Here is a 27943-nt window from a genome sequence, read left to right on the forward strand (position 1 = left end):
TCAAATAGCGAATACGTGCGGCTGGCCGACGGCGGAGTCTTTTTCGGTCAAGATTGTCCGTGTTGTAGTCTGATCGGACCAAGTCCTACACACGGGGGAAGCTTTAATTACAGGTGGAGTAGTTATAAGAGAATAGCCTGTCCAGTTTGAGTAATGTTTCTTTCCCAGTTCCTGGTAATTGCCCATTACTAATTTCCTCTAAACTTCATGGGGAGGATGTAGTATGGGTCAGACAAGAATCAAATACGAATTTGCTACAGACTTGAATAAGGGGAAGAATCAAGGAATCTTTGCATTTTTCAACATTTTCATTTATTTCTCAGAGAATAAATCATGGATCTTGGCAAAAAAAAACAAACATGTTTAATGGACTGCTATTTATGAGAGCGTGTTATCTGGGCTTGTTATTTCTGATCCAAATAATGCATGGGTTGGTGAAAATTTAATAGGATTATGGTGTCCATTTGGCCTGGACCTCATTGACATGAATGGCCTACATCCAGCAGACCGGACCTATTTGTAAGCGCACTTAAGAGTTTAGGACTTTACATGTTATTGTAGTTTCCCAATTCTCCATTCAGCCGTAATTTCTATACATGGTATTTCCATTGCTCATTTGCGGACACTGGGAGTCTCTCCTAAAGTTATTCAAAAGTCAAATAAATTGTTATTAAGACTGGAGAGTAACTCTTGACTAAGACTAACTCTTTCTGTTTGGAATAATATCATTGTTATGCAAGTCAAACAGGCTTTAATTATAACCTCACTTCTGTTCACTAATGTCCATTTGACCTGAAAATGATCAAATGAGTTTCAGGATCCATCATCATCATTGAAAATTAACAAAAAGGGACCACACAAAATATTATAATTAAACTATTTAATATAAAACATTCATGACAAACAACATGGTTCAGTTGAAAAGTTGCTCAGAGTCAGTCCAGATTGTTGCAGTATATTTACTGGAGGAGAACATCTAGGAGAAAGCGCCTGTTCCAGCCGGTAAAAAGCAGCCTGTGCAGCTTCTACCCTACTGCAAGACAGTCACATTTCATTGATCCCCACATACTTGAGCTTCAGGTCACATGACAACCCCATGTCTTTACAGAGGATAAAACATGCAGTCAAAAGGTATAAATGCAAAAAATGGGCAAACAAATGTTACATGCAACAAAACGTTCATGCAAAGGAAAAGCAATGAAGACACAGGGTTGATGAAAGATTTTTCAGAATTCATGGTAAAAAGATGAATCCAGCAGCTTTGGTACCATTTTCACACCTTTCAGAAAAACAAACACTACTGCGCACGTGTCAAAAAAACCACAACACACAACCAATGTTCTCAGAGTAGAAGATATGTTAAAAAGTGGCAAAACACAGCAATCAAAATACAAACGAGAAGCTCTACCTGAGACGAAAGGTAAACACGGTACCTGCAGCAGTAGCATTTTACATTACCTGATCATTCAGGCTGAAAGGTATTACCAGACCAACAGTGGACTTCATATCGTTCACCACTTCATCTTACGAACCTCACACACACTGTCACTAACCAAAACTAAACTCGGGTGGAGAACCAACATGTGGGAAAATTACTCAGACAACTTAATTTCCCATAATTCCTCACTTCCCTCCCCTCCAGTTCATGATTTAATGCAACATCAGCAAACATCCATGTACAGGGATCTTCTGCTTCGACTTGAGTCATGATATTTGGGTATTAGGGTCACTTAAAATTTTATTTTTATTAAAAACTGACGTTTTAAGGAAAAACTAATTATCTTTAAATAAAGACATATTTTACAAAGTCATAATAAAACGACTCTTATCATTGCCCCTAAGGCCTCACATAGACTGGTTGAAATTAACAACTACAATGATCAAAGTTTCAAAATGAACGCAACTTTCACCATGTCCAACACAAAATATTATTCGTTATATCAAATTTACTTCTTAATTATTATTGTATAAACAGTAATTTGTTATTAGATCAATTAACATGTATATTTGGAATGAGCACAGAGAGTTCCACATGTCCCTCAGTGGCTCATTCTGGAAGTCAAGCTTTGATGTTTGGCGCTTAACAGCAAACCTAATCGGTCTGTGCCTCCAGTGTCAAAATGACATGGAATGGTTGAAAAGGCTCCCATCATACGCAGTGATCTTTTATTGTGGTCATAGTTTAGATTTGACTTATAGCTTATATTATAATATATGTAAGAAAGTAAAATCAAAAGAAATAAAGCTAAAATTCTCAGGACAGACACAGAATAGGAAAGTTGGGACAGAAGACTTTTTGACGGCCAATGACAGCGACTGACAGGAATGTTATGATGGACAGAAGGTTTGCTGTTGCCATTATTGGTGGATCTTAACTGATGACAAAAGAAAAACTGATTCCACAAACAGACACATTCAAAAGAGTTATGTAATGGCTCAGACAATCCACTGAATTAGAGCCATGCATGAATTGCATTTGGTGAAATAAATGTAAGTGGTACGTTACGCAGGATATGTTCTGCAGTTTCTTCCTGCCTGGTGGAGATGGACAGGTCGGCCAACACCATTCCCCCACTGGTGAGACGAACACTCCCCTCTTCATCAGACCTGTGCAGGCCAGGCAGCAGAGTATTCTCCGACCAAAATACGAATCCAAAATCTGAAGTGAAATTGTTGACAGTATGAGGAAAGGCGTGCGTTTTCTGATCATTAGAGCAAATAAACATTTAAGTAATAAACCAAATCAAAATTATAGACCGCAATTTAAGAATAAATAGGTCTCTTTTAAAGAATGGCTTCTCCATGTAATGCAGTACATACTTTACCTTTCTAACGTCGACGTTAGACGGGGCCAGAACACCATCGGGCAGGCGTTCAGTCTGGTCATCTCTTCCACCAGGGTCCAACTCCAGGGACTGGTCAGGAAGCAGCTGTGGTGCCGACAGTTCAACTGGGAACGAATCACTAAGAGATGAAGTCCGTATTTCCATGATTGGTGCTCCCTCATCACTTCTGGTTGTTATTTCAGACGCATCCTTGAAGTGGCAACTGATGGCTGGAGTTACATTCTCTTGTTGAGATTTAATTGATTCATCTTGTAGATCAAGTTGCACAAAACCAGGATCATGAGGTACTGAAGACAGAGCTGGAGTCACCAGCTCTGTGGAACAAAGAGATTCAAGCTCTGTAAGGTTGTTGTTGTTCATAGGAAGTAAAGCTTGTCTTGGCATTGGAGGATGAATTGATTCTCCACCAGGATCAAACACGCCATCATCTGGCCACGTGTCAGGGATTAAAGAGGCTTCTGGTTTGCATACGGTCGCATCTTCACCAGATCTGTCCAAATCTTTCCAATAGACACATTCCAGAAGTTTGGTAGCAGGTAGCTTTAAATCAGAGATACCATTTAAGGTAGTTCGATTACACCCAGATGGATCATCCTCAAAGCAAGAGCCTGTAGCCTCTGTGACAGCACCAGGAACCAAATCTGCTCCAACTTTGTCCTTGTGCTTCTTCACTTTACACTTTTTATCAAACGTCATCTCAAGCTTCACCTTCTTTTTCTCCTTTTCCAGTAGTAACCAGAAAAGCTCCTTCTCTTTGCTCACACTTAATGATTTACCTGAAGACCTCTCACATAGTTCCTCATTGTGGGTTTCTTCAGTGCAAGGGATCTCAAAGGTCTTCAGGTGCTCCTCCATGATCTCCTTGTCCAGAATGTAGACAAGCCTCAGCTCCGTCAGCAGGTCAAGCCAACTGTGAAATGCTGCTGCTTCTGTTGAAGCTTCATTGCAGTGTCCATCATCTTCAGAAACCCTTGTTTCACTTGCAGATCCAGTTGATCTGGCTTCCTTGAGGTTGTCATACTCTTCCGGATCAAGGTCGTCTTCAAGGCCAAGAACATCAGCTTCAGTTAACCCACTGAACGACATCTTTAAAAAAAAAAAAGCGAATGAGCAGATAAACCATGATAAACAAACCCTACAGGTTCAAACTGGTTTAATCAAATGTAGACACTTGTTGGTTATTAACTTACCACACCAAACTGGTCCTCACTGCTCCATAGTGACCAAAGGTTGTGCCTGCCAAAGACAAAAGGTGACAACATTAGCCAATGACGTTCCTTTTTGGGGATAGAGATTGATTTAGGAAAAGCCCCATTGAAGACAGGATGCTACTGAATCAGAGAAAGCAGGCTATGCCAGTGGTTCTATTCTGATCTGTATTGATGCTGGCAGAGTTTCTTACAGCTCCAAATAAACTGGTAGTCTGAGAAAGCATTACTGCCAACACATGGCTTTGTCCTCATGAATCAAACCAATGGGCTGCTTTGTTTTTTTCCTACAGTTAAATGCTCATACATAGCTTTTGCCTCGGTCTTTTAACATGTGTGTTGCCTTATGTTAGAATTTAAACCTTTCGCAGGGTTCAAATAAAAAAATGACTCAAATTGCCACAAATAAAAGAAATTACCCATCCACAGTATCCTGATTGTGGTCATGAAGGTCGTAAGAATCCCAGAGAAGACTGGGAATCCCCTCTGTGGTGGAGGTGGACTCGTCTCTTTTATCTGTAATAGTGCTGGAGAGTACATTTCGGATGGGACTTAATCCAGGATCATCCAAACTGCTCTGAGAATGTTGTATCCAGTCCCTGCTCCGTGGCCCGGACGCCTTAGTCTTTGTGGGTTGAACAGGGGAACTGTTGCAGTGGGTGCCATTGGTGCAGTGGTCCATCTTCTGGGTTGTGGGGCTGTGCGTGATAATTACAGTGTCCGAGTTTTCCAGATCCTCTGCTGGCAAACTTAACCAAACATTACTTGGATGTGCAGCCGAGAGCTTCATTTTGATCTTTAAGTTGAAATCTGTAAAGACAAATGAGCTACGGGAGGGGGACTTGCATGCAGCCGACACCATCTTACAAACTTCAGCCAAAGGACTCTTTCCAAGAAGATGTTTCGTCTCTTTACCTCCCTCACATTTAGTGAGGTTGGATTCCAAAAGACTGTCTTCTAACTCTTTGGTGGTTCCATTTGTTGCACTGTGCGCATGGAACTGATTTACATGGCTGCTCCGCAACAACTCATATTGCCACTGTAGAGCCAGCTGGAGGTGACCCACGTTGACAGGTCCTGAAGAAGTTAAAAGGCTCCTCAGGGTCATGCACCTGATGAATAAGAAAATTTGAATGTCACATTGGGCACGCAACAGTATCCAAAATGTCTACAATTGGTGTTATTTCATAAGTAGATGTTTATGAAAAATACATATATCCCAAACTTAATTCTCTCACCGCTGAGACATCTGCCTCCCGGCCTGCTGGATTGCATCACCTGGGACAACATTAGACAGATGAGCCAGATGAACCAGCTCCTCTGTATCCGGTGGAGGATTCTTCTTTAGGAAAGTGGACAGTTTGCTCAGTTTGATCTTCTCCCAGGTCATCCTCCTGTGCTGCTCTGTAGGAACACCTGCTGTATCAACTCCTGACAGCAGCTCCTGAAGGATGTTCTCACAGAGGACCAGACTGTACCAGCTGTTGGCCTGTAAGAAGGACAGTTAACAGGTTTATGGTGTTATACAGCATGAGGTCACACGTGCACCATTTCTACAATTATTTTAAGGAAACGCTTTACAGGAGTTAACTGCTAAACCACTCAAACTGAGACATCAATGAGCGAACTTCAAGTGCTCTTAAGAAATTGATCATCAACGATTAAATTATTAAATTGTTGATCCATTTTCTCACAATCTGCTAACCGACTGATCTGTTCAGCTGCTTCACAGGACTACTTGCCTTGTTGAAGAAGTGATGGTAGCTGGAAACGGCTCTGAGGGGTTGGAGAATGAAATGCACGGCGGACTGAAGCTCCTCCTTCAGCCTCTCCAGATCCAGGACCCAGCGCTCCCTGCTCCGACCATCCCACGGCAGGGTCTCCGCTAACCTGCGGGTCACATCCTCTGCACAACGAAGAGGTGCCTGAGAGGGGCAGCGGGAGACGAGCGGGGTACGTTTGAGATCATTTAAAACCACAAAGATTCACTAACTATAATCATAGGGAGTGGGACAGTATTAGATGTCAAATGTCAAGAAAGACACTTCCAGGACTCCCTAGTAAAAAAAAAATGAATATCTGAGCCAGAGTATAGTCTTTTTGATGCAATACTACACAACAAATGTGAGTGTTTTAGGCCAATTGTCCAAAAAGTGAAAAACAAAAAAACAAATGGGCAAAGTACCATAACAGGAGCATTAATGGACGCCTCAAAGTGAGACTCAAACATCACTGCTTTTGCAGCATCCTTGGAAACCTCCGAGGCTGGAGCTTCTCTTTAAGAAGATGGCGTGACAACCTGCTGGAAGCACAAATTGAAAACACATTTAATTTACAGAGGTAATCTACGCATTTCACCACAAGACAACTGAAAAGCATTAAACCCTCATGCTGCTAAGGTCATCACCGCGGAAACTGCAGTGTTAAATCATGAATCCAGTGTAGCAGCAGTAGTTCCACCACTCTGGCAATGATAGTGGTGGATACTTTAAACCCCAGACAATGGTAAAGGTGAAGATCCGTTACGCTCTTGTGCATGCTCCTGCAAAAATGCTAAAAACAAACACCAAACCTGGAGCGATGTGGAGCCGAGGAGGGAGCAACAGAGCCTCTGAAGTCCCACTTGTATTTGTAGCCTGGTTGAGGCCGACACAGGTGTCACCACATCACCTTAACAACCCTCCCTGACTGCAGCCAGGTGAAGCTCTGCAGACTGAGAGGGAGGGAAACTAAAGCAATTGCTGCAAATCAGTATTTAATCCAAAACATGCACCGCTGCTGCTCTGAATGACAATGTGATAAACATCGTGGTTTTGATAGCAATATAAAAATATAACAAAATCTGTGACATTGAGCAGGTCCCTCTTCAGTGCACATGTGTTTCTTGAAGTTATTTAACTGTGTTTAAAAGTACATGTACACAAATAGAGTAGAGTCAACAAGCCTGGTCTTTCAGGACATTTTCATAATGTATTGATAGACAGTTAAACGTTTGATTTATCTCAAAATCAGGTCCCACCGAGACTTGAACTCGGATTACTGGATTCAGAGTCCAGAGTGCTAACCATTACACCATGGAACCACTGTAATCAGAGCACTTTCTATTTCTGATTCATGCTTCAGCTTGACACACCTGTCACGCTGCATTCACATAGTGTCGGGTGGGGAATCCCCCAGTGACTCCGCTGCTGCTGAGAAAGTTGTGGCTGTTTTGCCTCATCTAACTTGTCACATACCGCACTTCAAAAGTCTGTGAAGAGCCTTTAAAAAAGCAAAATAATACAGTCAGGATGGAGAAGTGTTGGAATGCGTTGCGTTCAGGTCACAGTGAACAAGTGTCTGGATATTTGTTACTCTTTTTCCTTCAGTTTCCACTGACACTTGAATTCAGATGACTGGATTCAGAGTACTGACCATTAAACCTATTCACCATAACTGAAAGTATTCTACCAAAAACGTACTCACGGTTTCCTGAACATTTTGGTAAAAACAGTATATTATCAAGTCAACAATAAACTCTCAGCTGTTCACTGGTCTGTGGGAGTTAAAGTGCAGTAAGTTTTTTTCTGTAGACTTTAAATACCAGTCCCTCTCTTCCTTTATACTTGAATACAGCATAACACACGTGTGAAGCTGAGGGAAGTTATTTTACATCGTGTTGTTTATTGAGCAATAATCAGCAACAAGGACTCACCTCAGTACGAATGTCAGTGAGACCTGATTTTGAAAAAAAACATTGACGATTGATTATTATTCTTTGACAATAACTAAATAATTAGTTTTTAAAAAACCGACTGATAGTGCTTTAATCATAAGATGTGCAGCAGTTGTGTTATTCTTGCATTACTTCACTTTAACTCTTACTAATAGACAATTCATCCAAAAGGAACATAGTAAGTGAGCTCTTACCATAACTAGCGAAAATATAGTTATTATTGTGACAATATTAACAGAAACATAGATTAATTTATTATATTTGACTGATTTATTGTATCCATTAGGGTACTTGAACATATATGTAACTTTATTAATTTGAATGATGTTAATTTTTACTCTTTCTTAGTTATTAAAAGTAAATTAATTTAATTCATATGTATGTGTTTATTAGCCTACTTTTATATTTGTCATTTTATTCATTTAAATTCGAGTTTCTCTGCTGAGGAGAAACTTACCCCCTAGTTATTCAAAGCTTATTATATTTGTATTTTGAATTCAGCCTCGGGTTTTGTCAAAGGGTCTTTGATTTATTGATTTTCTACTCTTAGCTTTGCGGTGTGAGGAAGGGCTGTGATTAGTCGGTGAGCTGCAGTGGGCGGGTGCACGAGTCTGTCAATCAGAGCCGGAGCTGCGGCAGCTGCGGTCAGTTCACAGCCGGTGATTGAAGCAGGTGAAGCGGCGGAGCAGCGCGGAGAGTCGGCCTCTCCTCTCTGAGTCTGCGGCTGGAGCTGGAGCTGGAGCTCGGGTCCGCCATGTTCGACCTGAAGAAGAGGAACAGTCTCCGGATCAACTGCGAGCGAGACACGGAGGAGTTCAGGCGAGTGGCCGTGAGACGGAGGGTCAGAGGAGCGGAGGTGGACGGAGGAGCCTCAGGAACAGGTGGAGGAGCTTTTACATCAAAAACTCACTGGGTCTGGTTCTGTTAAGCTCACTGGGACTGGTTATGTTAAACTCACTGGGACCGGTTCTGTTAAACTCACTGGGACCGGTTCTGTTAAACTCACTGGGACTGGTTCTGTTAAACTCACTGGGTCTGATTCTGATAAACTCACTGGGACCGGTTCTGTTACACTCACTGGGACTGGTTCTGTTAAACTCACTGGGACTGGTTCTGTTATACTCACTGGGACCCAACTGAGTCTGGTTCTGTGTAGAGCTTCATATCCCAGCAAATTATCCACAGTACTTTTTTCTTAATCGATTCTATATGATCTAACATTAGATTTCATGGATGCTCTGATTTAATACTACACAAATTAAATTCGTAGTATTGAACATTTAAAGCTTCTGAAGAAATAATGACTTAAACTTAAAATTTGTCATTAAGTTTTCTGACCTTTTTCTGTTTTTAATTTTATATCTCTTAAAGGGATAGTTCACCAAAAAATTGAACCTCACTGATTATCTACTCACCACTATGGCTGATGAAAGGTTTGGGAAGGGTTTGAGTCCGCAAAACACTTCTGGAGGTTCAGGGGTAAACAGCGTTACAGCCAAATCCAATACAATATAATGGAAGTTAATGGTGAGCAGGTCTTCAGATGTACAAACACCAAAGAGAAGAAGCCATCGAAAGTCAAGTTTGACTCCAAATGGCATCATTTACACCATGTTTTTAGTCTCAAAGTATCCTCCTCCTAGTCACCTCACTAGGAGGAGGATAACAGAGGACAGATAACAGGACATTTGGACATTTAGCCTAACAACGCATACTAATTTGAATGCCGCGGCTTATGGACACTTGGATGACACCTGGTGGATCAATATGGAGACATTCTATGTTTTTTTTTGTTTTTTTGAGGAATCGGTCACCATTTACTTCAATTTATTGAATTTAACTGCAACTCTGTTTACACCTAAAACTCCAAAAGTGTTTTGTGGACTCAAACACTTCAACCACCCTTCCACCGGCATAGTGGTGAGTACAATAGGGCAGGACTTTTTCATTTTTGGGTGAACTATTCCTTTAAGCTAGCCTGCAGCTTTTTTTTTGCGTTAGTATAAAATCGGCTACAACCCAATGAGTGCAAAGACATTCAATCTTATTAAAGTAATTTAACAAAAATGGTAATTATAAAGAAGTTTAGTAGGCCCATGGTGCTACATATTTTCGATGCAGGCCACATGGTAAACATTAAAATTGATAAAAAGTTAATTATTATGAAAATCATATTTCATGCATTTTAGGTTTTCAGGTTATAACCTACATTCAGAATAAATAAGTTAATGTTTTGTGTGTTTTGTGAGGTGTTCAAGTTGGGATTGTATTGTTGTCAATGTCTGCGAAACAGTGTCCCAGTACAGTTCCAGTTTGTTGAATGTGCTTTGGAGGGTGTGGATTCAACTCCATGGTCATTTTCAGCCCATTTATATCAATGGTGGAAGACTTAACATTAAGCATTCTGTGAGAATAAGAACTATAAGAGAGTGACCAGGGTCTTAACCCTCCATGTTGTGCTGGCTTACATGCACTTTGTTTGGTATGTGTGCACATATTTGATTTTTACTAGTCACAGTTGGTGCCTGTTAGTCTCTTGTTGGATTACAGCAGAGAAATCTCTTTCCCCTGATTCAGCCTGGACTTTGCTTGTGTGTCTTGAGACCAGCATTTGTCAATCCACCCCCCCCAACACACACACACACACATAAACATGTAAACACACACGCAAATACACACACACACACACACGCAAATACAAACACAAAGCCCTTCTGTTCCCCCACTGAGGCAGAACTAGATGTAAGAAGGGCTTTCTCCATTGGTACTGTTAGATGCAAGATTCAATAGTACCGTCCATCACTATGAGCTACATGATACAACACATTCTTTGAGGTTGATGTGAGGCTTTTTGTGAAAGGAGGCCAACTGATTCTTTCAAATTTCAAAGACAATGTGTCATTTTCTAAGCTGAAAAGAAATAGTTACAATAGGTGTTAAAATTTGTAGTTTATCTGTACATAGTGCCTTTTGTAGCTTATATCAAGATCCCTGAATGATTCCCTTGGAAATTAGTGAAAATGTCAAACACCCTATCTTGCAATGTTAAAGAAAGTGGGGGAAGAATTACTTGATCTGCCACAAAATTGTATGGATTCTTCTCTGAAACATACTGTATCCTTCCACAAAATGTCGTGGTAATCTGTCCTGTAGATGTAGCAAATTCCTGCTAACAAATAAACCAACTAACGCAGATGAAAGAATCACCTCAGTAGAGGTAAAAAATGCTTTAAAGGAATATTTTCACATTTTTAGAACTACTCCTGCTAAAAGTCGCATGAAAACATCAATACTGCTTTCATATGTGCATACACATCAGTGATCTCTAAAAACGAACCAAGTAATATTATCTGGTTAGACAAGTGTTAAATGAACCTAAGTTTGTAAGAGTTAGACTTTCATGAAGAGAAAACAGAAGTGAGAAAGCAGAAGTATGATTCTGTTGAGAAAGCTGACTTTGGCTTCTCTCCACATGACCGAGTTCTGTCACGCTTCAGCAAAGCCTGTAGTGAACTGAGCTGGACGTTTGCACTTTCTTGTACGAGTAATCCGTCATAATATGGAAATTAACTGCAGGTAAGAACCCAAGCTGTTACACAATTTGAAAGTGTTGCGTTGTGAGGTGAAGATGTGGGTCATGCAATCATGGTGATGAAATAGGAGTCAATACTGTGTCATGTGTAGGAGTGTGACTGTTATTTAGTGTCTCATCCCTTTTTTTTAGATCAAATACAAAATCTTTGCAAACCATGAATAGAACCAGAATGAGCTGTGGGGCTTCGGGACAAGAATCAGACCTAATTGACTATCTATGGCTTCAGCCTGTGTGTTTGCATGAGGGGGAGAAATAAGTTCAAATATTGTTCTACTCTGACAATGTTCGAGTTTTTTAATGTGCACATTACATGTGGGAGAGTGGGAAACGTCCTATCGATTACTTGTATGTCTTGAACATGTGGAGAAATTGACAATAGAGCTACTACTACAACTACTACTACATGGCTTAGGAGGATCAAGACCTATGTCTAGATGTGCAGCACTTTCTCAATCACACATCACTATACACTGTTGGCACAGGGTGTTCAGTGTCTTGCTCCAGGACACTTTGGCACGTGGATTTGGGGATCGGACCACCGACCATCTGGTTAACCGCTCTACCTCCTATGCCCTCATCTGTGGTTTTACAAATGCAAAGTCTGAAGTTATATTCTTCTCTAATTGTGATGCAATCAAATAGCCATGCGGTTTGGGAAACATATGTATTTATGGTTTAAATAGTGACATTGTATTTCTTTTACTAGTGAGTAGTGGAGTGTGTGGCTCGTACAGCTGTGGCCATGCTGGTGACCAGGTCTGTGAATCAGAACCAACGTCAAAAGAAGATGACAAAACAAGCCCAGCTAAAAGATCTCCTCTCAAACCACAAGGTAAGAGTGCATAACCTGAACAATAAATGCTACTAAAATACCACTAAAAGTTTGAGTCGTCAAAATACCTTATTATCTTTTGAGATCACGGTCCGTTTTCGAGTAACATGTTCATTCACAACATTGCACTGTGATCACAAATTAGCCTCCCACCCTGTTTATCTCTTTGCAGTGCCTCCTAAACCAGCTCACCTCCAGAGCCCTGTGAGGGCAGGACAAGATCAGTCCTCCAGTCCCACTCCGGGAAAATTCCCACCACAACAGGTTCACAACACAGAGGATGAGCGGAGTCACAACAGAAGTTATGGACTTTCTGTTCCCTGTGTCAGCGCAGCACAGAACTACCTCGGCTCCCCGAGTCCTGTTAGAGGTGGAGGGAGCCCTTTATTGAATGGAGCATCAGGAACATATATCAGCCCTGCCCGGCACCCTCAGGGGATTCCAAGTCTTGCAAGCAGTCCAGTTTTAGGATCTCCAAGTCCGGGCAAAAGGATCATCCAGAACTGTAGCCTGTTGAGGCAAGGACGGAACAGCCCTGCCAAGTTATCCCCAAGACATCTTAGCCCTCTCGCAGGAAAACTACGGACCCCCAGTCCTGTTCAGGGGAGAACAGGGAACTACAGCCCCGCCAAGAACTCTATATCCTGGCTAGGACTGCACAGAATCCCAAGCTGGAAGATGGAGGGAGCAGAGAGGAAATCAGGGAAATCTCTGAGTGTGCCCGACTTGATTGTTTACTTGGATGAGAGCAGGTGGGACTTTTTAAATTATTTAATTTCTGTACCTCAATTACCTAAACATAGTCATGTTGCATGTAGTCTGACTATTTCTTTATATAGTTTGATTTTTCAGTCATGAATAAACTTTATTTCTGCAGGATTCCCAGTGACAAAGTGGAACGTTCTCCACTGAAACGGCTGCAATCAGCCAACTGCAGTGGACCTGCCATCACCATCAGAGCACCGGCTAACCACAAACTGAATCATACCATAAGTGAAGGCCACCTATCGTGCAACGGCAAAGAGCCGTCCCTCGGAAAAATGAATGGCTTAGTGCAGGGTAAAGACCGGCTGATGGTAAATGGGAAGCAAATAAACGAAAAAGTAGAACAAGGCCAAATAGCCACAGGGTGTGGTTCCAAGTTCTCCTGCCAGTGGAATGAAGCTACTACACAAGAAGGGAGAGTTAATCATGTGTGTGTAGGTGAGCAAAATGAGGAGGACAAGTGGAGGGAGACGGGAGGAGACAAACCCAAAGATGAGAGCACAGAGCAGAAATTATACAAGATAGCCAATGAGCTCCTGCAGACAGAGAGGGCCTACGTGGCTCGCCTCCACCTGCTCGACCAGGTCAGTGTGGTGATCCGTGACGCTCCCACAAATCAAATCAAATGGAGCTACGTTTCTTTAACTGTTAATCCAATGAACATGCTCTGACTCCCAACACAGGTGTTCTGCTCACGCCTGACAGAAGAAGCAGGCCGAGGCTCATTTCCTCCCGAGGTGATAAGAAACATCTTCTCCAACATTTCCTCCATCTACTCCTTCCACAGCCAGTTCCTGCTCCCTGACCTGGAAACCTGCATCACGCACTGGTGGGTCGTCTCGTCACGAACTGGGGAAACCTTCAGGACATGCATGTCGAGCAGACCTCACATGTTTTACCTTCCCACTTCCTCCACATGTAGGGGTAGGAGGCCTGGTCTGGGTAATGTTATGCTGCAGCACGCCCCCTTCCTGAGGATGTATGCCGACTACGTGAGGAACTTTGACCAGGCCATGGAGCTGGTGAGGACCTGGACCGAGCGCTCCACTGCTTTCAGAAGCATCATCCAGGACATACAGGTAAAAGACATTTGGCAGGTTATAAATACGATCCACCTAGGTGTGAACAGGATGTAATATATTCCCTGTACCGTACTAGAGTCATGAGGCGTGTGGCAACCTGACCCTGCAGCACCACATGTTGGAACCGGTCCAGAGGGTTCCACGTTTTGAAATGCTGCTGAGGGATTATCTAAAGAAGCTGCCCGAGGATAATCCAGACTATGAGCTTGCTCACAGTAGGTACACTGCGCCAGTTTGTCGGTGTAGTTTAACTTCCAGTGTCCCTCACAATGTGTGCGTCTGTCTCCGAGAGCTCATCATGTCTGCAGTGAGCGTCATGAAACTCTCCCTTTGTCTCCCTCTCCAGAATCCTTGCAGACGATCTCCATGGCAGCCACCCACTCAAACAGCGCCATCCACAAAGCTGTACGTTACCATTACATACCACACCATTTACCATTGTTCTAAGTAAGATTTCATCACAATAACACAACGCATTGGTTGTTTTATGCTGTCCAAAAATCACCAAAATAACATGGTTTAAGGCTATTCAGAAGCTTTGCCAATTGTGAGATGATAATCGTCCCACAGCGGTTGCTTCTGCCTGTAAATACATAAAGTAATCTGTGTTTTCTCACCATCTTTCTCTGCAGGAGAGCAGGAAGCGGCTGCTGGAAATCTACGAGATGGTGGGAGAGGAGGAGGTGGTCAATCCGACCAATGAGCTTCTCAGAGAAGGCCGCCTGCTCAAACTCGCTGCCAGGAACACATCCGCCATGGAGAGACACCTGTTCCTGGTGAGAACACTGACAAAGAGAAACAGATGGTGACACACTGCATCTGGGGGCATGGCTGAGACAATTATCCAAGAGCCTGTGGATGTGCATATCTATCGGTCTACCTCAATCGGAGGATTATATTAAACTGCATGTTTTCTAAGTCGTAGCAATAATATGGACATTCATAAAAAGAACCCTGTGAATTTGATCTCATAACCACTCTCTCCACAGTTCAACAACTTTCTGCTGTGCTGCACTCCGAAGTTCAGCCTCGTCGGGCAGCGTTTCACTGTTCGATGCAGGATTGGTGTGGATGGGATGCAGGTGCAGCAGACCACCAATGAGGGCCACCCGTACACTTTTCAGGTGTCTGGAAAGGAGAAGACCCTTGAGCTGCAGGCCAGGTGTGTGTGTGTGCGTGTGTGCTCAACATGTAATGCATGTTATACAACTTTTACCTCTGTCGAGTTTACACTTAAAAATAAAAAATGTCTTTCTTTTTCAAAGCTCTGAACAAGATCAAGAAGAGTGGATTAAGGTACCAGAGTAATTTTATGTTTGGTGCTACACAATAAATAACACATTAATCAGATAAAGTCTCTTGTTACTCCTTTTGTCTTAAGTTTTATCCGTCTTATCTCCAGGTGATTCGTGAAGCCATTGATGTGTTTCTGAAGAAAAACGAAAGCTTCAAATTGGCGTCAAAGGAGCCGAATCTGGAAGAACCAGTAAGTTTGTTGGGAAAACGTGCTCAGAGAGAGGTTGTGTGCTTTCCTTGCTCCAGCTCTGACGTCTGTGCATATTCTACAGGTGGAGGAACTTGGCCGACGAGCCCCCCGCTGGATCCGAGACAACGAGGTGACCGTGTGCATGAAGTGCCAGGAGCCTTTCAACGCACTCACGAGAAGACGACATCACTGCCGTGCCTGTGGCTGTGTGAGTGACCAACAAATACTGTGAACACAAACTCATTCCACCAAAGGACCGTTCAGCAGCAGTCTGGGTTTCTCTGATCATCAGGTGGTGTGTTGGAAGTGTTCAGACAACAAAGCGCCTCTAGAGTATGATGGCAACAAGCTGAACAAAGTGTGTAAAGCCTGTTACTCCATCCTGACTGGTCGAAGGGGGGACAGGATACTGGAGGTGAGTCTGACAGTTTAATTTTCGAATCAATCACAATTAATTCTCTTAACATTATTATTTAATGTGAACTCGTAATAAGCTCCTATACTTTTCCTGTCGTACAAACATAGTTTTAAATGACACTAAATGTAGAGACGAGAACAAACTGTGCCAGATGCAACAAAGGAGGATAACAACTAAAAACATGTCATGCCTCTGAGCCAGCTCTAGTGGCCGGGTTGTCCTAACACGTCGAGCACAAACACTCACTTGGACACGAGGATTAACTGATTAGAGTTTGTTGGTGAAAGTCTCAAAGGTCACGTTGGCCTCACAGTGTTTGTTTGTCTTGAGCGTGATATCTTAAGATCAGCTTGAGGGAATGTCTTCAAATTAGGGACAAACATTCACTTGGACTCAACAATGAATGAATTAGATTCCAGTGGTCAAAAGGCACAGTGACTGCACAGGTTGGTGGAGGCACACAACCGCAATGTGAATGTGTTCTCCTTTCCTGTGTGTTGCCTCCCAGTCTGAAGCGTCTCCCCTGTCCAGTGACGTAATCAGTGGTTTCCTGCAGTTTGGTGACGACACCAAAACCTGGCAACGAGTGTGGTCTGTGATCACCAGGACTGAACCTCCAGTTCTCTGCCTCTACGCTGACCCACAGGTAGGGCTCTCTGAGACGAGGAAAATATCTAATGTTATTTGATTTTTAGAATTTTTTAATTACATTTTTAAACATGATTTAATAGTATTTTTTGAAGCTTTCAGTAATGAGGCTACAGACGTGTTTGTATTTCTGTTATTTGGGTGAAAGTGGGTCTCTAGAGAATGACTGACGTCCCACACAGATGTTGCCACAGTAACTCCTTCTGAGTGGAAAACTTGAAGAACGAGTCAGCGTCTGTCATCCTGACTCAGTCACTCACAAAAAAGGGAAATTGCCAAAATAATGGTTTAAACATTGCAGTTGTGAAATCAACTGCAGACAGATTCTGAAACAAATGGCTGTCCTTTGTTTAAAAATCTAATCTCCTGACAAACCTCTCTAGAGAATCGGTGTAATCATTGAAGTTGCTAATTTCTAACCTGGTATTTACATCCGTCCTGAGTGGTGTGGTCAGCACTAGGTTCAGGTCGGTTGTTGCCACCACCACAATATCAACCCTGATCACCACATAATGACTGTTACTTACTTCTCTTTCTTCATAGCTGCACACTTTCATTCATTCTGTCCCTCCTGCCTCTGCTCGCAGACACACAAGACACGTCTGTGAACTGGTCAAAAGCAGTGAGACACATTCAGGACGGTTTTAGAACCAGGTGTGAACAGACGACCTTAACGCTGTCCACCTGTGCTCAGACCAGTCAGGCCAGATGTTCACACCAGGTCTGAACAGGGAGACTCAAAAACAATACAGATTCAAAAAGACAAGTGCAGTTTTTCCATATAAATGTTTTCCTGCACAGATTCAGACTTTGCATCTATGTCCTCTCCCTTTCGCCCCCCTTGTGTCTCCAGGACGTGAAGCAGCTGTTCAGTCTCCCTCTGCTGGACTGCAGCGTGGAGGATTCCCCTCAGGAGCTGCAGGGTCAGACTTGGTTCAGGCTGACTCAGAGTAGAACCACCCACACGTTCTCCTGCGATGGGTTGGACCTGAAGCAGCGCTGGCTGGCTGCTCTGAAAGACGCCGGGACGGGCAGGATGCCAGCGCACCCCCCGACCAACCATGACGTCACCACCAATGGTGACATCAGTGACCTCAGTGTCATCAGTGTCTCCAGTGCTGAGGAAGTAACCATCAATGGCAGCAGGGACAACTACTCCTGAATACACACAACAGATGAAAAAGCTCACTGACATCAAAGACTATATTTGTGACCGATGTTTTTAAATGAATGGAAATCTAGAAGTGAAATTCAGACCTGAGAACTGTTTCCTTCACAAGTGGCCGTGCACTTTATTTCTGAAATGATTTGCAGTAAAATAAATAAAGTGAAAGTATTTTAACATGAGTTGGACTACCCCGTTGTTTAACTCCATGGTTCACTCTGTACAGGATGTGTAAGGCGCCATGTGACTACGCTGGGTTCTTCTCTTCCAGTGGAACACGTGAGGGATTCAGTGACACACAGAGGCTCAGTGGGATCGTCATCGTTTTACAAAACACATTCCACTGATCCCGTTTGTTCACAGATAATTACAGCAAGTGGAGTATTTACACTCAAAAACATTTACAGCTTAACAACATAAATAAAAAGATAGAAAACATGACATGGATAAGATTCACTGTCAAACAGATAATGACTTGGGATGTTCTCCATCACAAACCATCTTGTTTCAGAAATAAGGGGAAACCTTTTCAGAAGAAAACATAATTTAAACACTTGTACTAAACCTTCATGTGCAAATGACAAAATTATAGTCTTGAGGAATTTCCCCCTGAACATTGACCTGCTAATTTGGTCAAATAAACCTGATCAATGAATGAATGTAGGCTAAGATTTAATGTCTCACAAAAAGGAGAAATTTAATAATTTTTTAATATCTGACTCAAAAGTCAGGATTTTAGGAGAATTATCGCTAATTGGTTTATTTGGTGCTTTTAGCCTCCAAGCTAGTTTTATGTATATGGGATATCTACTGTTGCTTGCTGCTCTCATCAACTAAGCTTTCCAGACCTACTGAGTTAGTGGCTAGCTGGTAAAAGATGAGGCTGCTTTTGTCAAGAGCTGGTGAAGAGCTAAAAAAAAAAAAACATTGATGGATGGAACACTGAAGATATATTTTGTGAGCGCTAGTGGTAATTATACAGTTGTTTGCTCATGCGTTTCCACCATTAGTAGCGGCTGGTGTAGGTGACAATCTCAACTTGTTGGCCCCTTAGTGGTCTATACATTGTTCATATACCTTTTTAAAATTGCAACAACACAAACCCAGTTTTTTTTGGTCACAACCTTGTCTGGTTCTTAATTCAGTCTATATTTAGGCCTTCAGTGTTTATTCCGTCTGTCTGGGTTTCTAAAGGTTTTGCTGAAAACTGCTGCAGATGAAAACAGGAGCACGAGAGCAGCGAGGGCCGAACACGACATTAAAGATGGAGGGCAAGCGAAAAACACTTCCTTGACACCTGCTATAAAGCTCAGACAACTTGATTGAGGTGATAATGCTATGTTGATAAATTACAACAGCTGATTACTTTCACATTGCGTCCTGTTTTCACATTATCATTTGATAGTTACTTTAAAAGATGTGGGTTATAGTGGATTTAGGTTTCTTGTTAAAATTCCCGTCAGCGAAGAAACTTGCGATTGAGTCTCATTGAGATAAACTCTAGTTTTACTGTTGAAGTAGTTAAAAACGCCTTGTGCTAAACCCACGATCTCTTCTGCACTTGGCCGCATGATTGCTGTTCAAAATCAAGTTTGTGTCTATGAGCTGAAAACACTGGACCTCTGAGAAAAACACTAAACGTTGTTCTGACTCTGTGTAACAGCTAATTCTGAGATCCCGGCTGACATAGTGTACAGAGCCTATCCACCTGCCTTTACCTGCTGGACATCATTATGAAATCTGATTTGGTTTCAGCACAGGCTAAAGAAAACTCTCTGGTCTTGACGTTTACATGAAAAGACCGGAGGAGCCAAATCCATCAACTGGTCGTTTCCCACTTTGAACAGCAGTGGTTACAGACATGGATCTTGAAGACGAAGGCGGTTTGACCTGATTTGGATATAGAGGCTTAAAATGGGAATGTCGAAATCCAGCACTTAATACCAGGAGAGCAAAACAGCATGAAACACAAAGGAGAAAAAAAAAATTATTTACATAAGGACCGCCTCTCTTTCACTTTCAAACATTAAGCTTCAGCACACGTTTTGTCCAAGACCGTCATCTTACACATCTTCTCTTCTGTCCTTCAAATGAAATACTCGTTCCTCAAAGGATTATTCCTGCTGTGGAGTAAGGAATCCATCTCCGCTGTGAGTTTATCTCCATAGCTGGGTGATGACAAGGAGAACAAGGAGGCGAGGAACAGAATCAGTTAAACCGTTTCTGGAGGCTCAAAGGGTCCTGAAGACTCCAGGACGCCAGTAGTGCAGCACGTGGAGTCGACTGGAGGCAGATCAACTCCCCTTTTGAATCCAGCAGTGATGAAAAGCAGAAAAAACAGTCGGGCCGTCCGCTCTGACTCAGCTGCAGCAGAGCTGGTCCGATACCAGCAGGGTGTCGTAGCCGTAGATCTCCAGCAGGTGGAGCAGGAAGAGCCTGTCTCCGTGAGGATCCAGACCCATGGCCCTCACGCTCTCCTGGGTCAGGGTGGGGTCGGGGCTTCCTGCCACCTCGCTCAGGGTCTGGAAAATCCGGTTGTTCTGCTCCAGGAAGAAACTGGGAAAGATAAGAATGAGAAAGCAGGTGGGTCAGGGTTTTTAATATAATTTGTCTGTATATAATATATATGAGGTAATGTTTTGCCCATGTCCATTGATTTGTTGGGTTGATGGTGTGTCACAAAAATGGACAGATTTCCACATTGTTGGATTTTTTTTAATAGGAAACTAGTTAGTTGTTTATTTCAAGATAAAATTGACTTTTTTGTCTTCTGGCACATTTAGGAGACTAATGTCTAAGAGTGTTTGTAATTTGGTGCAGCTTGGTTTAATTTAAGCAGATTGTTGGCGGAGGTATGCGCTCCACTCAGTTTCCTGAGAAAAGCACAGGGGATCAGACGTAATAACCGAGAACACTGTCGGAGGATGAGAGTGTTATGTGGAGTCGGTCCGGCTCATTACTTCTCAGATTACATTTTTATTTCCATAAAAAGAACAAGTTGTTTCAGTAGTTGCTGCTTCACCAGCGTGTTTAATGAATCGTGTTGTACTTACAGAATAAACAGATCCTCTTCACTGGACACACAGTCTCCATTCTCCTCCTGGGAGTACAGCAACATCTGCCTACACACACACACACACACACACACACAGAGATACACACTTTATTCTAGCTCCCTTAAGAGTTGATCTACCTATAATCATTTGGTTATACATTCTTTGTAAAAGTCGAGATCATGTATTCATCTGTGTATATCAGCCTTTAGTTGTGCGAGGATAAAGAGTTATTCAGTTATTGTTCAAATGAAAAGAACCCTGGTAATTCATGTAAATGTTGTGTGACACACCTCTGCTCTGTGAGCTTGCGATATTTCTCCCGGTCTGCGGTGCTGAGGCGGAGCAGAGGCTTCAGGCCGTCTCTGTAGGTTTTTACATTCTGATTGTCTACATACACGTCGTAGAGATCCTTCTTCTCCTCAAAGATCTTCTCAGTCGTACCTTCACGTATAAACAGACACACAAACAGGATCTGTCAGATTCCGGAGATGCTAGTTGATATATTAAAAGTCCTTTATCTACCAAAATATTGAGCCTGTTTCTCGCATCCACTCACATGCTACATAGGAGAGCTCGTTCTCCAGGGCGCTGATGTCGGCCACGTTAACGTAGAAGAAGGGGCGGAACTCGGGCACGGCCGTGCTGACTCCAGGGATGGAGATGTTCGCCAGGCAGCAGCAGCCGTACACTGGGGGGGGGAGAGCAAAATCAGACAAATGATGCACGAGTGTGGGAGAGATAAAAAGAGGGCAACAAAATGGAAATGTATGAAAAACCTGGGCTGTTCAACGCTGAACTTTGTCTGTTAGTTTGCATTATTAAACGAAAACTACTGGATGGATGATCAGGAAACTTGGTGGAAGGATTATATTTGGAGCAGATCCAGGATCCCCCTCGGCAGATATGTGCACTCTCCAGGGACCCTTCTAGTTTCAAAACTGTCATTTGACATCTGTTCATACACAGATCCGTGTTTCTCACCCCTGTAGCAGACCACTCCCACGGGAGGAGGGGAGAAGATGAGGATGCGTCTGCGGAGGAGAGCCAGTTTCCACAGCACCATGATCTGCTCTCCAAAGAAGCGGATGAACTGGGACATGCAGCCTGCGGGGTGGGTGATCTGGTCCACACAATAACACACAAAGAGGCACTCAAGGTCAATGAGTTGTATAATGCACGAACACACTCAGGTCAGAGACGATAGCTGCTTGGAATCAAGATGGGACAATCTCCTCCTACCTTCATCTCAGGGTGCATACTGTGGTTGAGTGCAGCTCCCCAGGCAATGGCTGGACACGCAGTAACAACAGCATCTCCACTAGGGGGCAGGAGTGCTCTCTTGTCCTCATAAAAGGCCTCTAGAGGGGAGTAGTGGCCCGGGGTCTGGAGCTGGAGCCTGAGGCGAGAGACGAGATAACGAGAGTGAGGAGAGACAGTAACAGTGGAAAAAAGATAAACACACATACATCCTAATTTAATAAACGTATTATAGAATGGACATACACAGCATGGTGCACTAAACACTAAGTTGCAGGTGCACTGTAACTGTGCTGCAGTGGAAACCACCAGAAGAGGCATTACCCTTGAAATTAAAGATATTGTTCATATATTGTTTACTTTATACAAATGTGGTGTACATGTGGTTACATGTTACTAATTAATCCAGACAGTGTTTGGTGAAACAAATGAATCTGTGGCCTGGAAACCGTTGTTCAGTTACAACAGACTGGACTGATTTCAGCTTCCATCCACATACAGTGGCCTGAATGACAGACTGAGAAAACTACTGGAGCTGCACAACATGTCGTACACACAGACTATGGCTGCATAATTAGACACAAATAATCAAGTCTGCATTTAGGACACTAGCTAACTATTATATCCACCGGTGATTCTCTTGTGAGATATTTTTCAAATTGGCTGTTTAATCTATAAATGTCATAAAATTGTGAAAATGCTGAAGTTCCGATCACAATTTTGAAAAGCATAAGGGGACAATTTGATACCACTTTAAATATATAAATATTACATGTATAAATTTAAACAAAGAAAACACTACAATCCAACATCCACATCCAACTCAAATAAATGTAATACCAAAGAGAAGGATGAACAGCTATGAGGTAAAAAGAAAAAATTAGCAAACAGGTTTAGTTTGCTTCATCTTTAGTTATTCAATGTTTAATTTCCTACAGGGGTCTTTTTTGTAAATCATCCGGACAAAGCATCCTGTATAATAATATTCAAACTCATCAAACACATGGATTACGACGTTCTCTCTTCCAAAATGAACTGAGTTGAAGACACTAATACAAAAGATGAACCAAATATGCCAAGTATACTGTTGTGCATGTACAAACTTTACATTCCAATTATTAGGCACCATAGACTGCACATAAGGACGTATGACATCACTCAAAAGTGAAGCCAAAGTGTTTTGATTGCCCCCTGGTGGCTGGCTGCGGTATAGGTCATGAACCCTGCCACCTCCATGCTCACTGATAAGCATAATGAGGCTTTCTTTGTAAAAAAACAGTTCCATTTGCTGCAGGTACCAAGAGAAGACACCTATTTAGGCTAAGAAAAAAGAGGGGTAGAGCGAAAAAGAGAAAAAAGGGTGAAAGTCTCCATAAATCCCTGAACATCTTAATCACCTTGGAGAGCAACAGAGAGCCCTTTATATAAGAAACAGACGTTGGCATGGCAGTCAGCAGATGGGGAATCTGGAGCGAACCACGCGGAGAATGATGAGTGAGGAGCATGACCGTGAGAGAGAGAGAGTGGGAACTGTGTGAAGGGGGAGAAGAGGAGGATCAGGGCGAGACAGGGGGGATAGAGGGGGCTGTGTTTAAAAGGCCACGGAAGAGAAAGTGTGACAAAACTTTAGATGTAGCACTGAAGTGCACAGACCAGCAAGAGGATGAATGGGGGGAGAGGATAATGGAGGTAAGTTGTGACTGGAGGAGATCAATCTTGTCAAGAAGAGAAAAACATCCCAACAAGTATTATCATCACTATTATCTCAACTTCGTTTAAGTTGAGATAATAGTGATGATAATAGTTTTTATAGAATAGAAGTTTTTTTTGATTTGAGGGCAGAGCCATTAGATCTTTTATTATTCATATTTTTTATGACATAATCAAGGTTCTGTTCTTGTTGTCTCATTCATGTATTTTGAGTTAAAGGTTCAGTGTGTAGAATAAAGTGACAGCTAGTGGTGAAGTTGAATGTTGCAGGTGAACACCCCTCACTTCACTCTGCCTTTCAGAACATGAAAGAGAACCAGTTGTCATAAATATAAAAGGCCCATTCTAGGGTAAATAAAACAATAATTTGTATATTTAGATAAAACACTCTCGTGAAAACATCACTAGGATTATTTTATATACAATTTCCTTCAATAGATCCATTTCACCTAAATCTTACACACTGAACCTTTAACATGTTCAAAACAAATAAATATCTATGAATCTAGGATTTTGCTAATACAGATGGATAGATAGATAGATAGATAGATAGATAGATAGATAGATAGATAGATAGATAGATAGATAGATAGATAGATAGATAGATAGATAGATAGATAGATAGATAGATAGATAGATAGATAGATAGATAGATAGATAGATAGATAGATAGATAGATAGATAGATAGATAGATTGATTGATTGATTGATTGATTGATTGATTGATAGATAGTTAGATAGATAGTTAGATAGACAGTATTTGAAATGTATGAACAGCCATGGATGGATAAAACTAATACCATACATATAATAAAAAAGCATCAAATGTGATATATGATGTGATAAATAAAGAGTGGACTCTGTTGATCTTCTTACCTGACCTGGTGCTCCAGGAAGCTCATGTAGCGGTAGAGCAGCGTGTAGGAAGGAGACAGGATCCCCACCGACTTCATCCTCGCCCCCCGCTCCACCGTGCTCTCCACCGCCATGTTGGCAAAGCAGGCCAGGCCGAAGTAGTGGCCCTTCCGGAAGTAACTGTGGACGCAGGGGGAGAGAGAGACGCACGAAAGCATGAGTCAAGAAAAGGCAGAGAACCTGCCAGATGGCTGGGACAGGCAGGGAGCACTATGTGACGCTCTGTCCTGCCAGAAGGGAAACATGGGGCCGCATCCCAATACTCACAATTAGCCCCCTCCACCTGCTTGTTTGCATACACACACATACTTACATAAAGTCTGTGGTGACTCGATGGGAGCCGCTGGCGATGGCCTTGAACTCCACTCCCTCCAGGTCCATGTCTTTGGGCAGACACCACTCCAGCATGTTTCCTATCAAACACACACACACAGAGAGAGAGAGAGAGAATAAGAGATACTAATAAAACACCCATGAAAGCTGCTACACAAACAGACAGTGAAGGTATCATAATTCAATTTCCTTTTTCATGGAGCTGGATTCTTTCTTCAGAATCCATTGTGTCGGTTGAGGAGTGACGCCCGAGCGGCAGCTGAGCAAATAAGGTCTGATAGGAGCAGGGACACGGAGAGGGTGACTCAGCCTGTGCGGTTTTTCTCATCTAATCATTAGCTACAAATATCAGTCTGTGGAGTTCCTGCAGAGATGTGAGTATATTAGTATTTTTCTTAATTAAGGCTGCAGGTCTGTATCATCCACTGAGACCGTATGAGCACTGAACACCATAGACACTCTACTGCCCATTTGACAGCTGAGATTGACTTGAGGTGTCGAGCTTAAAGTACTGTGCAGTGCTGCAGGTGTTCACTGTGCAGACAGAGCGTCATTAAACTGCCACTGTTAAAGAATGGGTTGATGTCAAATAAAGCACAGGACTGTTTGCTCTGATTTGTGATGCATCTGGATTCTTCACTTAAGTCTGTAAGAAATGATCTTGACACCAATATTTTGTCAGACTTATTATCAAAGCATTATTAAAAGGTGCAAAGATTTACAAAGTTTAATGTTCAAGCTGCAATTAGTAGCTTCAAGATTTAACTATGAGTTTTTTCTCTTGTCATTTCCTGTCAAATCTACTCAAGGTTTCCCCTCTTTCTTTTCAGGAATTCAGATGATGATCAAAATGATCATAGAATTTAACAGAAAGCTTAGTACTTATACATTTATCCATATTTAACCTCCCCTTTGTTAAAAATGCAGGGTTCATGATCGAGGGGTTCCATTACAGGTGATAGCAACATCCATCTATTACTCCCTGTGCAATATGGTCTTCTCACCTCTTGCTGGTTGTCGTGAACATTATCAAAATACACATATCAACATCAACGTTTGACAAAAAAATGACAATGCTCTACCTTTATAACAATTTCAAAAATATATTACATTCCTCATCGAAGGGTTGTTTAACAGGTAATATTATAATGGGTTGTTTCATGCAGCTCTAGTAGCCAGGAGAGTTACATGTGAGGGCCTTCCTTTAATACTGCACAGCTTCTTACAAAATACAAGCTGAAGTTTATGTAAGGGGCTAAAATGAAATAAAACAAAAATTCCTGGACAATTTGTTTTTTTTTATAATTACAAAATTACATTTTTGTAATTTTAATCAATTTCCAGTCCAATCAATTTAATCAAAACTCCTCTCAAAATGTCCTGATTATTCAGGATGAGTGGGAAAGCGTATATACTTTCTAATTAAAAAATAATTTGTAATTTGTCTTTTTCCTTCAGATGATCGGAATGTGTGCTCCCTGTGTGGAACAAGCAGGTTATCAGTCCATATCTTGCAATATATCATGTTTTTTTGGTGAAATCTTACACATGCATTTGCACCAATTGTTACAAACTATGTACCGATGCTGCAGCAGACACGCATCCTTCCTTTATAATTAACATTTGGGTGGCATTTGGTGTGGCACCAGCTCGTAAGCAGACTGAACGCTCCATGGTTACAGCATTGAGTGTACCGATCAGGAATGGATTTATCTAATCTACCTGGAGCCTCGACTGTGTTTGCTCAGAATTCAGGCCTTCGATTCAAATCCACAATCAGACTGCACAGTGCCAGTGATGATGGAATATTTATGACACTCTCAGAGACAAACAAACATTTTATAGAAAGCATCATTAAAAGCAGATCATCATCCTGATCTCCTACAGTCTGCAGCACACAGTACCCAGCTCCACCCTGCAGGACATCCCCTGTGCCATCCAGCCATCTTCTCCTCCACCATCCTCTACGATTCTTACATTGCAGGTATCTAGATTGGCTACTGTTTCATTCTGTCCTCATAGTGCCCCTCATTAAAAATGTATAGGGCAGCTCTGCAGAAGCCAGGAGCTGGTGGATTTGCATCAGTGAGCTCCCCCTGTCCTTGGGACATGTCTGATGTGTAGTGAGGCTCCAGAGGATGACATGGCTCTTTAATGGTGTCCGTAAACTTAAGGCCAGGTCAGGCAGAGCCACACCTGTAGGAGAGAGGCTCTGCAGACTTGGCTCAAACATGTAGCTGATCATCAGACAGACGATCTGACTGAGGCAGGCTCCATCTATCTGATCCCTTTTATATGTGTAAACATCCTTATTTCACTACATTTTATATGTAATTCTATGATGCATTAGTAATGAAATGATGCACATTTGTGTCTCACCTGATCTGGTGTTGAACGCGACCACAAAAACCGACACAATCTGGTCCTTCTCCTCCCATTTCACCATCCTGTCCTCCAGCGACAGCTCCCCGGGCCCCGAGTCCGACAGATACCCCTCCTCGTCGGGTTGAAGCCCCTCATCCCTGCAGGTCGTGGGCGGGGTGCTGCACCCGTCTGAGCCGGAGCCGGACCTGCAGGGAGCGGGACCCCCCGGACCGCTGCTCCACCCAAACACCGGCGCGGAGCATCCCGGGCTGGCGCGGCTGTTGGAGGGGCTTGACAGTCGGTCCTTGGCGGGAGCCGGCGACACGCCGCCGGGCTTCTCCAGGGACGGAACCTCCTCCCAGTCCAGCAGCGGGGCTCGGTCCGACCGCTCCACCATCCTGTCGGCGGTGCCGCCTCGTCAGGCTCACCGCGGATCGTAAATTATGTCTCAGCCGCTGACGGGCGCCAGATCCACCCGTGGATGATCACCGCTCAGAACAGGTCCCGCATTTCAACTATAAACTGTTCAGAACGGATGAGTAAAGCAT

The 27943-nt window shown here is 42.7% G+C and overlaps 3 protein-coding genes and 1 non-coding gene across 4 annotated transcripts; 1 reads left to right on the top strand and 3 right to left on the bottom strand.

Annotated features, from left to right (window-relative positions):
* On the bottom strand, nucleotides 1-8525 carry LOC128429171 (uncharacterized). The gene is made up of 9 exons (XM_053415454.1): nucleotides 8424-8525; nucleotides 5797-5979; nucleotides 5293-5543; nucleotides 4970-5166; nucleotides 4474-4864; nucleotides 4037-4082; nucleotides 2826-3932; nucleotides 2502-2659; nucleotides 1-85 (listed from the first exon to the last, which is right to left on the bottom strand). Exons 1-9 carry the CDS (start codon nucleotides 8523-8525, stop codon nucleotides 1-3), a joined length of 2520 nt encoding a protein of 839 aa, XP_053271429.1.
* trnaq-cug (transfer RNA glutamine (anticodon CUG)) lies at nucleotides 7065-7136 on the bottom strand. Its single transcript has one exon. It is a non-coding gene; the product is annotated as a tRNA-Gln (tRNA).
* LOC128428570 (FYVE, RhoGEF and PH domain-containing protein 4) lies at nucleotides 8411-17942 on the top strand. Its single transcript, XM_053414778.1, has 16 exons — nucleotides 8411-8650; nucleotides 12071-12196; nucleotides 12369-12948; nucleotides 13074-13545; nucleotides 13645-13790; nucleotides 13884-14040; nucleotides 14120-14258; nucleotides 14390-14448; nucleotides 14676-14819; nucleotides 15033-15205; nucleotides 15309-15339; nucleotides 15446-15529; nucleotides 15612-15737; nucleotides 15822-15944; nucleotides 16456-16593; nucleotides 17449-17942. Exons 1-16 carry the CDS (start codon nucleotides 8524-8526, stop codon nucleotides 17755-17757), a joined length of 2934 nt encoding a protein of 977 aa, XP_053270753.1. The 5' UTR covers nucleotides 8411-8523; the 3' UTR covers nucleotides 17758-17942.
* LOC128428571 (DENN domain-containing protein 11) lies at nucleotides 17863-27792 on the bottom strand. Its single transcript, XM_053414779.1, has 9 exons — nucleotides 27411-27792; nucleotides 25012-25111; nucleotides 24660-24818; nucleotides 22056-22212; nucleotides 21798-21936; nucleotides 21373-21504; nucleotides 21107-21257; nucleotides 20814-20882; nucleotides 17863-20316 (listed from the first exon to the last, which is right to left on the bottom strand). The coding sequence occupies exons 1-9, from the start codon at nucleotides 27790-27792 to the stop codon at nucleotides 20121-20123; spliced, it is 1485 nt and encodes a 494-aa protein (XP_053270754.1). The 3' UTR covers nucleotides 17863-20120.
* Nucleotides 27793-27943: the final 151 nt, after the last annotated feature.

This window comes from Pleuronectes platessa, chromosome 22, assembly GCF_947347685.1.
Source record: "Pleuronectes platessa chromosome 22, fPlePla1.1, whole genome shotgun sequence".
NCBI lineage: Eukaryota > Metazoa > Chordata > Actinopteri > Pleuronectiformes > Pleuronectidae > Pleuronectes > Pleuronectes platessa.

Bases quoted from the DNA above. Each gene is read 5' to 3' on its own strand.
- LOC128428570 (XM_053414778.1), top strand. From the start codon at position 8,524: ATGTTCGACCTGAAGAAGAGGAACAGTCTCCGGATCAACTGCGAGCGA. The intron at 12,949-13,073 runs GTGGGACTTTTT...TTATTTCTGCAG, and splicing joins GTTTACTTGGATGAGAGCAG to GATTCCCAGTGACAAAGTGG. The intron at 13,791-13,883 runs GTGGGTCGTCTC...CTCCACATGTAG, and splicing joins GAAACCTGCATCACGCACTG to GGGTAGGAGGCCTGGTCTGG.
- LOC128429171 (XM_053415454.1), bottom strand. From the start codon at position 8,525: ATGGCGGACCCGAGCTCCAGCTCCAGCTCCAGCCGCAGACTCAGAGAG. The intron at 5,980-8,423 runs GTGAACTGACCG...TGCCCCTCTCAG, and splicing joins ACCTGCTTCAATCACCGGCT to GCACCTCTTCGTTGTGCAGA. The intron at 5,167-5,292 runs GTGAGAGAATTA...CTTATTCATCAG, and splicing joins GGGAGGCAGATGTCTCAGCG to GTGCATGACCCTGAGGAGCC.
- LOC128428571 (XM_053414779.1), bottom strand. From the start codon at position 27,792: ATGGTGGAGCGGTCGGACCGAGCCCCGCTGCTGGACTGGGAGGAGGTT. The intron at 20,883-21,106 runs GTGTGTCACACA...GTGTGTGTGTAG, and splicing joins CGCAAGCTCACAGAGCAGAG to GCAGATGTTGCTGTACTCCC. The intron at 20,317-20,813 runs GTAAGTACAACA...TATCTTTCCCAG, and splicing joins GAAGAGGATCTGTTTATTCT to TTTCTTCCTGGAGCAGAACA.